General features: G+C 35.8%; 1 protein-coding gene across 1 annotated transcript; it reads right to left on the minus strand.

The window, feature by feature from the left end:
• Positions 1–5,198: 5,198 nt before the first annotated feature.
• On the minus strand, positions 5,199–8,083 carry LOC135751899 (uncharacterized). Its single transcript, XM_065270190.2, has 2 exons — positions 6,204–8,083; positions 5,199–6,038 (listed from the first exon to the last, which is right to left on the minus strand). The coding sequence occupies exons 1-2, from the start codon at positions 7,614–7,616 to the stop codon at positions 5,538–5,540; spliced, it is 1,914 nt and encodes a 637-aa protein (XP_065126262.1). The 5' UTR covers positions 7,617–8,083; the 3' UTR covers positions 5,199–5,537.
• Between the last annotated feature and the right edge of the window lie 4,754 nt (positions 8,084–12,837).

Genomic DNA, 12,837 nt, shown 5'->3' on the forward strand with positions numbered 1-12,837 from the left:
ACAGGTTTAAATTGATGCATGACTAGCCATTAGTTATGTAAAAACATTTAGGTACTTTTTACAAACAAACCTTATAAAAAACATTACTGGTGTACATCTTAAGACAAAACTATGGCCCAGATATATTTAAAGGTAGGCCAGTGTAAGCTATTTTCAAGTAAGATAACTAAAACTTAAGCCTTAATTTTAGTCTGTAACTACACATAAACCAATGGTCAGTAACATGAATCTCTAAGACTAGTATTCAAAGTTAGTCATACATTTTTGTCTTCATGATTAAACATAACTGCTTTACGTATCATATGAAAAAAATATTTAAATTATTTAAATTATATTTAAATCCAAATAGTAAGACTGATTAGCCCTAACTAACTACTAGTTCTTCAGACTAGTCCTTAAAACACAGTCTTTACTTAATGGCTACTGTATGTTTATTCAACCAGCCCTAGTCTTGGAAAGACATATATTGTCTGATCTTAATAAAACTGTTAATATTTTGTCATAAGCTTCACATTACTAGTTAATTAGTTAGATATACTTAGTCTGGCCCATTTTGAAAATGTCACATTTCAAAATGCTTGAATTGATTACCTCAAGTCTTTTGGGTTTAATGAGGTAAATGACTGCAAATCATTAAATCTTATAATAATTTTCATGCAGATGCAAACCCATGGACAAAAGGAACATAACAGCAGCTACAAATGAAATAAAGAATACAGGTTACAAATGGTGCCCACCTCACTATGTGACATCACATCAAATCCAGTAATACAATGACAAAATTTTATTTTATGTTTCATATTGATATTTGCCCAGATAGTACAGCAAATTCATAAAATTGTTTTTCATATAAACATAAACATCTAGAGCAGTACTTTCAACTCAGTGAACCGCATTGGTTTCTCAAGACCCAATGCTCGGAACATTTTGTATGTTTCTCTCATCTGACACAATCAGTTCAGTTCATACAAATCTCTACTGATGATTAAAGTAGATTTGTTTAAAATAGAAGACTTTCGTATATGTGCAGAGCAGTGGGCCTCCAGGAATAATTTTGAGAACCATTGATCTAGGGCACAGTTAACGTAACTCCCGTTGTTCTAGATGCAAATATTTCCGGAATGATGAGCCAAAAATCATCAAAGACACTTGAGAACATAAGACAAACAGGCCCATCAGTTTAGTTGTAATGGCACACCATTACGCTGGACTCGTACATGGTTAATGCTGGCTGGCTGTTGGTCGTCATGTTTTCTAAGATATGTAATTATCCTAAAAGACCCTTATAAGAATCTGAAAGCAGATGTTATGTGCAAAATAAAAAGTAGGTCAGACAAATATTTATGTGTTGTATACATATGCTATAGTTATCGTTATTTTTTCTTAGGTTATAGCGCCACCTAGTGGACAATCTCTGCAATTTTTTGCATGTGACCTCGGCCTGGGTCTATACATATGTGTACCAAGTTTCGTGTTGATATCTCATTCCTATCATAAATGATAGCCATTGCAGTATTTGTGGCACCTCCTCTTCGTACTTTTGACCGTGGTGTTGCGACAATGAGTGCAAAGTTAAACTTTTTTTTGATAGTTATTGATAATCAGTGTCTAAGGACTATTCCAGCAATGGATCGGTTCAGATCGGTCAAAAAACCTAGGACTAGTTCGCAAAAGTAGGTTTCAAAGAAAATGATGAATATCTAACAAACGATTCGACTGAGACAAGTGCTGCTTGAGGAAAAGTTGTTCATTTTAAGTACCTCTATTAAATGATATGAGGATCTTGTTGATATCTGAAACACTGCATAATACACAATCACTTAAACACTGAAAAAACGTGATAGCGCCCTCCGGAGTCCGAATTTTTTCTTACTCTGCACAGACCTTCATGGCCAAGAGACAAACAGGCCCACCGCGTTTCATTTCGATCGGCCTCCGTTAACCCTGTCTAATAGCTGCTTTTTCTTGATTGGCCGATGGCGGCCATGTTTTTTGAGTTACGCAAAATTCCTTTTAAACATAGATAGTACCCCAGACCAGGAGCACACCTGTCAAATGTCAAGTTGATCGGTCCCATATTTCCGTAGTTACAGCCCTTCAAAGTTGAGGTGGTGTTATAGCGACAACTAGTGGTCAAGCGGCGCAATTTTTTGCACCTGACCTCAGAATAGTCCCCTGTATATGTGTACCAAATTTGGTGTCGATACCTCCTTCCCTTCCTAAGTTATAGCCATTTAAGATCAAGAGGCTCCGCTCATTGGGGGCGTTTGGGCGTGGCTTGACGACGGCGAGTCGAAAGTTAAACTTTTTTTTGATAACTTTTGATATTCACACTCCAAGGAATATTACGGCACTGGAACGGTTCCGATCGGACGAAAAACCTAGGACGAGTTCGTTTTTATTTTTTTTGACAAAATCGAAAATAGCGAAAAAATTTTCATGACGGAAATGAAATCGGAGATATACGTTTTGTTCGCCTTGACGCAAGGAATCCAGGGATATAAGACACTTGACATTTGGATAAGATTTGTGAAAGTTATGACCATCAACGCGTTTGTTATCGCTATAGCGCCACCTATGGGCCAATCGAGTTGATACTCTATCAACCTCTCCCCAAATTGGGTCCTACCATTTGGCCAAGTTTCAAGTCTCTAGGCCTTACGGTTTGGTCTGCACGTTCCGTTTTACGGCAGAATAATAATAACTAATAATAATAATAATAAATATAGCTGCTAGCAGCGATTATCGGGGTTCAAGCCATTTAGATCACAAGACGTTTAAGGACATGGCCATATAAATATTCTGCATTGTATATTGTACACACACACGTTTACCTGAGAAAGGAGAAACAAGACTGTTAAAGAACATATTGACTTAATATTGACATGGTTATACACTCATTTGGTATGTAGTTTTTTTTTATAAAAAACAAAAAATATATAATTCTTACTGCAAATGTCGTGTAAGTGCCTCCAAAATTATGTTCACGTTTCACAGCTATCATAAAATGACATGAGTGTTAAAACTGATAACTCAGAACAATTGAAGTGGTAGTCTTTCACTAAATGTGATTTTAATAGTATAACAGTAAAATCATGAAGTTAAAGGTGCAGTGTGTACATTTTAGCGGCACCTAGTGGTGAGGTCACAAATTGCAACCAATGGCTTAGTCCACTACTCACCCCTTGCTTTTGAAACACATAGAGAAGCTACAGCCATCTAGTGGACATAACGGAAAATTGCACCTAAAAGTCACAATAAGGAATTTGAGTATATTGCCAGATCTCAATAATACTTGTATGCTTTGTCATAAGCTTTAGGGGCCGTTCGTCAGGGCCGTTTTCAAAATGACTGTGTGATAGCTATACTTCTGCAAAGTTGTTTTTGTATTTGTATTATACAGTGTAGAGAAAATTGTACTGCACTGGCTTTACTGTTGTTGAGTGTAAGAACTGAAACAATTTAATAAAACAAAACCAGATAAGTTATCTGAATGGTGGATGGTGTTATTAAATCGTGTCAATAACAAATATCATTTCATTTAGCAGATTCATGTTCATGTCCTTTAATCGAGTACCATGAAGGCTTTCTGTTTTAGTTAGGTAAATAAAGTGAGGTATGCAAGTTATTAAACCGAATATATCTTTATGGACAAAAGGAACATATACACAAACATGCTCTGCACATTTTGTATGTTTCTCTCATCTGAAACAGTCATTTTAATTCATAGAGATCTAGGTCTTACTAAATGGTTGCTTGTTTAAATCTTTTAGACTATTTTTTAAACAAAAGTAATTGTTCTTATAGAACATATATATTCTTTGACATAGATATGATGTGCAAACATACAAGTTTTTCAGATGACAGCATCTGTCATATTATAGTAGGCCTAAAAATAGTACTAAAGCTGTACATTTTTTATATTTAACAACTGGCTATGTCCATACATAACTGATCCAGATGTGTTGTTTATATCAAATGGAGTTAATAACAAATATGATGTCATTAAGCAAATGTCAGTCAGATTTGCTATTAAGCACTTATTAGTAAATAGAAAATAGAAAATAGATTAGAATACTAACTTTTAAATCTAGATTAAAAACACATCTGTTTAACTTTGCATTTACTGAATGAGCACTGTGCTGCTTTACACTGACTGCACCTTTAACTCAAGCCACTTTTACTCCTGTTTTATTCTGTTTAACATTTTAAACTGTTTTTATTAAAATCACATTCATTTTCTTTAATTGTTATTCAAAATTCTCATGTATCTTTTTTTATTGTGATTTTATTGTGTATCTATTATTTTTAAATTTTCTTTTTTCTCTTTTATATATTGTTTTCTCATTTCTATGTAAAGCACTTTGAATGACCTCTGTGTATGAAATGTGCTATACAAATAAACTTGCCTTGCCTTGCCTTGCCTTGTGTTCACACACGTGCTGTGCTAGAGTAAGTATTCAGTAAACATTTATATTTAAAATAACCAAGTGTATCATAACATTACAATTTCATTGCAATAATTCTATAAACAATTATTGAAAACTTTATAAGACACAGCATGACGTGTTTATGTTATGGAAAATAGATTAGAATACTAAAGCTACTGATAACCAGTGTTGGTCATCTTACTTTAAAAAAGTAATAAGTTACAGTTACAAATTACTTATCCCAAAAAGTAATTGAGTTAGTAACTCAGTTACCACATTGTAAAAGTAATTAGTTACTCAGCAAAGTAACTGTGACGTTATTTTTTAAGTTGTATAACGCTATTACGTTCTATAACATCTTTAATATCAAAAATGTATATTAACTGATTGAAAAATAAAAACACTATATACAGTATTTTAGAACATTTGGTATTTATTTGAACTCAGTAGATTGCAGCCTGCCATATATGCATAGAAATAAAAACATGTAAAAAAATAAATATTGTGCAAAATTAAGACACACAAATGTAAACTTGGGTAAAAAGAAACAAAGGAAAACCTGGCCATTAGTGCAAATCTCTGTAACTGTATATTAGGCCTACTGCACAATAAACAGAACACTATCCAACTCTTAAATATTCAGTACAGTAACAAAATTGAATATTGAAAATAAATAATAATGTTCACATACTTTGCATTCAAGTGCAGAACTAAGACACACAACTGTAAGCTTGTGTAATAAGAAAAAAATGAAAATTTGGCCTTTAATTAGTGCAATTATCTGTTTCTCTATAATGCTGCACAATTAACAGAGCACTATCCAACTCTTAAATATTCAGTAAAGTAATACAAATTAAATATTGAAAATAAATAATATTCAGTTATTCACACACTTTGCAATCAAGTGCAAACTAAGACAAACAAATGTAAACTTGTGTAAACAAACAAAGGAAGATCTGGCCATTAAGTAGTATAAATCTCTGTACCTATATATTATTGCACAATAAACAGAACACTATCCAACTCTCTATGTATGTAGATTAACATGTTGTTTGTTCTCAGTTAGAATGAACAATACATTAATCTATACTAAAATACTCCTCTCATCTAACAACTAAACCAGTGGTTGTAACGTAGGAGGAGAAGCTTTTCGAATCTTTTGTCTGACAGTCTGTTCCTCTTCGGAGAGAAGACAAGCTTGCCCAGGCTGAACAGTCTCTCAACAGGTGCACTAGATGGTGTAGCAGCATTGTAACGTAGTGAAATTTTCTTGATGAGAGAAAATTCACACAGAGAGTTTAAGTTTTGTGCTGAAGATCTAATATAGTCTGCCACTTGGTTTTCTGCTGAAGATGAAGTTTCCTCCTCATCCTCCTCAAAGGAAAAGAAATCGTTCTCTTTGGCTGAATCTGTGTGATGTGAAGATGTGCTGGGACCTGGCTGTGGTTCGTCGAGGACAATTCTTCTGCACTCTGCCAGCAAACTTGCCTTAGCCTTATCCTTTAACTCCTGTGAACGCAGCCAGCGAAGTTTGAATTTTGGAAGAGTTACAGCAGCAAGTATAGCCTCCTCATTTCCCAGGACATCAGCAAATCTGGTTTTGATAGACTGAAATGATAATAATAATAACATTAAATATATGTATCAAAACAAATCAGTGATATTATTATTATTATTATTATTATCATAATTAGTAGCAGTTGTATTTATTATTATGTGTACTATAGCAATGTTCACTTAACAAATAATAAAATATCAAATTCAAGTTCTTACTGTGACTATGGCATCAGGAAGGTCTCTCAGTATTTGCAGGTCACTTTTAAGGGCTTCTGTCTTCAACATTAATGTCTCGATCGTTGGTAAGAGTGTACCATAAAAACAGTTGTCTTCTCCCTGAAGTATATCCAAGGCAACTGTAAGGGGCTTCATCGCAGTACAGTACTCCTTTAAAAACTGGTGTTCCCTTTCTGTTATCGCTGCCAGTCCTAATTTGGATGAAATGGTGTTAAGGTCTACCATGGATATTTCACAGATTCTAGCCAGGGCATCATAGAAGGAATTCCATCGTGTTGTACAAGGTACAAGCAGCTTTTTTGACACCAACTCATCAACTGTTTCAGTAGCCAAAGCAGATCGACTAGTCTTGTTCCATAGGGAAGTACATTTGGCAGTAGCACTTCTATAAACAGCCTTTGTTCCAGATTTTGACAGCAGCCACTTTTCAACATCAGTGCATGAAATCAGGTTTAGTGTGTGTGATGCACATCTCTTGTGGGGGGGCAAAGTGATCACAACATCACCATCATTATCATCAGTTGCATGTAGAGCAGCATTAATGTCTGTAAACGTCACCTCATCTTCATTGTCTTCTTCAGAATCACTTTCCTCAAGTGGCTGGTACCTCTTAAATGCTTTAACAAAATTAGAGCCGTTATCAGTCACTGTTGCTGTGATTTTGTGTGTTATCCCATATGTTGAGTGTATATTGTCAAGCTCAACTGCAATGGCGTCATGAGTATGATGCCCCTTAAACCGTCTGCAGGCAAGAGCTGCTTTCTCTCTTTCCATGTTATTTGGATTGATCCAATGTGCTGTCACACCCAGGTAACTTTTATTGTGGGCAGTCCAGATGTCTGCTGTAGTTGAAATGTACTCAAGTTCCTCAAATGACGTTTTGAGCTTAATATTCATTTTTTCATATTCACTGTCTATGAATTTAGCAAAAGTGTTTCGGCATGGGGCAACCCCCCTTCCTCCTCCTCGTATTGGTATTTTAGCAAGGATCGCTCTGAATGACTCAGACACCACAGTTGACAGGGGGAGCATGTTTTCAACAACATACCTTGCAATCAACGTGTTCAGCTCGGGCTTGGTCACCTGTTGCTGACCCGAAAAATCGAGCGTTGCTTGTTTTAACAGAGTGGCTCCGTCTCCTTGGCTGGAGCTCAGGCTAGCTGCATCTGGGGTTGGGTTAGCAGCAGCAACAAGTGTCGTGTTAGCGTGTGTTGATGTGAGGTGCTTCATAAGATTTGAGTTGCTTGAGGCAGACGTCGATAAAGTCTTTTTTCCTGGGCATAGCGTGCATGTAACGTAAACATTCTTGCCTTTAATTTCAATTAATGAGAAGTAATGCCGGTACTTCCAGTTTGCGAACGCAACCTTTGAATTTCCCCGGCTCATCGCCATTGTCACTCACGCTGTCTTGTGTTGGTAGTCAGCGCGTGCAGTGAGACAGCGTGAGCAGGGCACCGCCCACCCAGCCAATCATCATGGCATTTGAAACGGTGTCATCATCCCCACCCCTGCTCTCTCCAGGCAGCTGATGTGTAGCCAAAGCATGACACCTCGCGCTTTATTCAACCAAATTGTAGTAACGCAACACTTTACATTCTCAGTAAAGATAACGGCGTTGCAACGATGGGAAAAGTAATTAATTAGATTACTCCGTTACTGAAAAATGAACTCCGTTACTAACGCCGTTATACTTAAACGCCGTTACTGCCAACACTGCTGATAACCAAATATTTATTCTCTTTATGTGTGATTATTAGTTATTATTTCTAATGTTGGCCTATTATTGTTCTTTAAGGATCCACATATTTACAGCAATCTTTTTCATACCTTTAAGGCCAGTTCACACTGGTCAGACAACTACCAACTCCAACAGACACCAACAGACAACCACATTCTAAAGTCTCATTTACTTTGATCCAACAACTTCCAACAGGGGTTTCACACTGGTCAGACAGACTGTTGGAGTCTGTCTGACCAGTGTGAAGTGGCCTTTAGGATTTGAAGAATTCTAAGACAACATTTGAAGCTTTATAACTTCATAGGGTTGTTTCCCACAGGTTTAAATTGATGCATGACTAGCCATTAGTTATGTAAAAACATTTAGGTACTTTTTACAAACAAACCTTATAAAAAACATTACTGGTGTACATCTTAAGACAAAACTATGGCCAAGATATATTTAAAGGTAGGCCAGTGTAAGCTATTTTCAAGTAAGATAACTAACACTTAAGCCTTAATTTTGGTCTGTAACTACACTTAAACCAATGGTCAGTAACATTAATCTCTAAGACTAGTATTCAAAGTTAGTCATACATTTTTGTCTTCATGATTGAACATAACTGCTTTAAGTATCATGTGAAAAAATATTTAAATTATTTAAATTATATTTAAATCCAAATAGTAAGATTGATTAGCCCTAACTAACTACTAGTTCTTCAGACTAGTCCTTAAAACACAGTCTTAACTTAATGGCTACTGTATGTTTATTCAACCAGCCCTAGTCTTGGAAAGACATATATTGTCTGATCTTAATAAAACTGTTAATATTTTGTCATAAGCTTCACATTACTAGTTAATTAGTTAGATATACTTAGTCTGGCCCATTTTGAAAATGTCACATTTCAAAATGCTTGAATTGATTACCTCAAGTCTTTTAGTTTTAATGAGGTAAATGACTGCAAATCATTAAATCTTATAATAATTTTCATGCAGATGCAAACCCATGGACAAAAGGAACATAACAGCAGCTACAAATGAAATAAAGAATACAGGTTACAAATGGTGCCCACCTCACTATGTGACATCACATCAAATCCAGTAATACAACGGCAAAAGTTTATTTTATGTTTCATATTGATATTTGCCCAGATAGTACAGCAAATTCATAAAATTGTTTTTCATATAAACATAAACATCTAGAGCAGTACTTTCAACTCAGTGAACCGCAGTGGTTTCTCGAGACCCAATGCTCGGCACATTTTGTATGTTTCTCTTATCTGACACAATCAGTTCAGTTCATACAAATCTCTACTGATGATTAAAGTAGATTTGTTTAAAATAGAAGACTTTCGTATATGTGCAGAGCAGTGGGCCTCCAGGAATAATTTTGAGAACCATTGATCTAGGGCACAGTTAACGTAACTCCCGTTGTTCTAGATGCAAATATTTCCGGAATGATGAGCCAAAAATCATCAAAGACACTTGAGAACATAAGACAAACAGGCCCATCAGTTTAGTGGTAATCGCACACCATTACGCTGGACTCGTACATGGTTAATGCTGGCTGGCTGTTGGTCGGCATGTTTTCTAAGATATGTAATTATCCTAAAAGACCCTTATAAGAATCTGAAAGCAGATGTTATGTGCAAAATAACAAGTAGGTCAAACAAATATTTATGTGTTGTATACATATGCGATAGTCATCGTTCTTTGTTCTTAGGTTATAGCGCCACCTAGTGGACAATCACTGCAATTTTTTGCATGTGACCTCGGCCTAGGTCTATACATATGTGTACCAAGTTTCGTGTTAATATCTCATTCCTATCATAAATGATAGCCATTGCAGTATTTGTGGCACCGCCTCTTCGTACTTTTGACCGTAGTGTTGCGACGATGACTGCAATGTTCAACTTTTTTTTGATAGTTATTGATATTCAGTATCTAAGGAATATTCCAGCACTGGATTGGTTCAGATCGGTCAAAAAACCTAGGACTAGTTCGCAAAAGTAGGTTTAAGAGAAAATTATGAATATCTAACAAACGATTCGACTGAGACAAGTGCTTCTTGAGGAAAAGTTGTTCATTAAATGTAGCTCTATTAAATGATATAAAGATCTTGTTGATATCTGAAACACTGCATAATACACAATCACTTAAACACTGAAAAAACGTGATAGCGCCCCCCAGAGGCCGAATTTTTTCTTACTCTGTACAGACCTTCATGGCCAAGAGAAAAACAGGCCCACCACGTTTCATTTCGATCGGCCTCCGTTAACCCTGTCTAATAGCTGCTTTTTCTTGATTGGCCGATGGCGGCCATGTTTTTTGAGTTACGCAAAATTCCTTTTAAACATAGATAGTACCCCAGACCAGGAGCACACGTGCCAAATGTCAAGTTGATCGGTCCCATATTTCTGTAGTTACAGCCCTTCAAATTTGAGGTGGTGTTATAGCGCCAGCTAGTTGTCAAGCGGCGCAATTTTTCGCACCTGACCTCAGAATAGTCCCCTGTATATGTGTACCAAATTTGGTGTCAATACCTCCTTCCATTCCTAAGTTATAGCCATTTAATTCCAAGAGGCTCCGCCCATTGGGGGCGTTTGGGCGTGGCTTGACGACGGTGAGTCGAAAGTTCACATTTTTTTTTGATAACTTTTGATATTCACACTCCAAGGAATATTATGGCACTGGAACGGTTCCGATCGGATGAAAAACCTAGGACGAGTTCGTTTTTATTTTTTTCGACAAAATCGAAAATAGCGAAAAAATTTTCATGACGGAAATAAAATCGGAGATATACGTTTTGTTCGTCTTGACGCAAGGATTCCATTGATATAAGACACTTGACATTTGGCTAAGATTTGTGGAAGTTATGACCATCAACGCGTTTGTTATCGCTATAGCGCCACCTATAGGCCAATCGGGTTGATACTCTATCAACCTCTCCCCAAATTGGGTCCTACCATTTGGCCAAGTTTGAAGTCTCTAGGCCTTACGGTTTGGTCTGCACGTTCCGTTTTACGGCAAAATAATAATAATAACTAATAATAATAAAAATCTGAGCAATTACAATAGGGTTTCAGCCCTACGGGCTTGAACCCCTAAAAACCTTGGCAATTACAATAGGGTTTCAGCACTTCGTGCTTGAACCCCTAATAATAAAAATCTTAACAATTACAATAGGGTTTCAGCCCTACGGGCTTGAACCCCTAATAATAATAAAACAGACAAATACAATAGGTTTTCAGCACTTCGTGCTCGAAACCCTAAATATAGCTGCAAGCAGCGATTAGCGGGGTTCAAGCTATTTGGGATCACAAGACGTTTAAGGACATGGCCAAATAGATATTCTGCATTGTATATTATACACATACACGTTTACCTGAGAAAGGAGAAACAAGACTGTTAAAGAACAAGACTTAATATTGACATGGTTACACACTCATTTTGTATGTAGTTTTTTTTTAATAAAAAACATAAAAATATAATTCTTACTGCAAATGTCGTGTAAGTGCCTCCAAAATTATGTTCACGTTTCACAGCTATCATAAAGTGACATGAGTGATAAAATTGACAACTCAGAACAATTGAAGTGGTAGTCTTTCACTAAATTTGATTTTAATATTATAACAGTAAAATCATGAAGTTAAAGGTGCAGTGTGTACATTTTAGTGGCATCTAGTGGTGAGGTCACAAATTGCAACCAATGGCTTAGTCCACTACTCACCCCTCGCTTTTGAAACACATAGAGAAGCTACGGTAGCCGCAACCAGACAAACATGTCATCGTCGGAGACAACTTAGTAAAAGAGATCCTTCTAAAAATTACACACTGCACCTTTAAATGTGAACAGATTTCTATTAATAGTAGAATTAGTTAAAGAGTAATCATCTTCTGTGTTTTCTGTGAGTTCAAATGTCAGCCAGTGATTGATCCTCTTCTGCCATCTAGTGGACATAACGGAAAATTGCACCTAAAAACCACAATAAGGAATTTGAGTATATTGCCTGATCTCAATAATACATTGTATGCTTTGTCATAAACTTTAGGGGCTGTTCGTCAGGGCCATTTTCAAAATGACTGTGTGATAGCTATACTTTTTCAAAGTTGTTTTTGTATTTGATATATATAAATATATATAAATTAATTTATACAGTGTAGAGAAAATTGTACTGCACTGGCTTTAATGTTGTTGAGTGTAAGAACTGAAACAATTTAATAAAACAACCAGATACGTTATCTGAATGGTGGATGGTGTTATTAAATCGTGTCAATAACAAATATCATTTCATTTAGCAGATTCATGTTCATGTCCTTTAATCGAGTACCATAAAGGCTTTCTGTTTTAATTAGGTAAATAAAGTGAGGTATGCAAGTTATTAAACCGTATATATTTTTATGGACAAAAGGAACATATACACAAACATGCTCTGCACATTTTGTATGTTTCTCTCATCTGAAACAGTCATTTTAGTTCATAGAGATCTATTCTGTAGGTCTTACTAAATGTTTGCTTGTTTAAATGTATTAGACTATTTTTTAACAAAAGTAATTGTTTTTCTAGAACATATATATATTCTTTGACATAGATATTATGTGCAAACGTACAAGTATTTCAGATGACAGCCTCTGTCATATTATAGTAGGCCTAAAAATAGCACTAAAGCTCTGCATATTTTTATATTTAACCACTGGCTATGCCCAGATTACTAGTTAATTAGTTAGATATACTTAGTCTGGCCCATTTTGAAAATGCCACATTTCAAAATGCTTGAATTGATTACCTCAAGTCTTTTAGTTTTAATGAGGCAAATGACTGCAAATCATTGAATCTTATAATAATTTTCATGCAGATGCAAACCCATGGACAAAAGGAACATAACAGCAGCTACAA

Source organism: Paramisgurnus dabryanus, chromosome 7 (assembly GCF_030506205.2).
Source record: "Paramisgurnus dabryanus chromosome 7, PD_genome_1.1, whole genome shotgun sequence".
Classification (NCBI taxonomy): Eukaryota; Metazoa; Chordata; class Actinopteri; order Cypriniformes; family Cobitidae; genus Paramisgurnus; species Paramisgurnus dabryanus.

What these genes read in the sequence shown, in the direction of transcription:
- LOC135751899 (XM_065270190.2), bottom strand. Translation starts at nt 7,616, where the DNA reads ATGGCGATGAGCCGGGGAAATTCAAAGGTTGCGTTCGCAAACTGGAAG. An exon ending in TTCCTGATGCCATAGTCACA is followed by an intron (nt 6,039 to 6,203) that starts GTAAGAACTTGA and finishes TTATCATTTCAG; the next exon opens with TCTATCAAAACCAGATTTGC.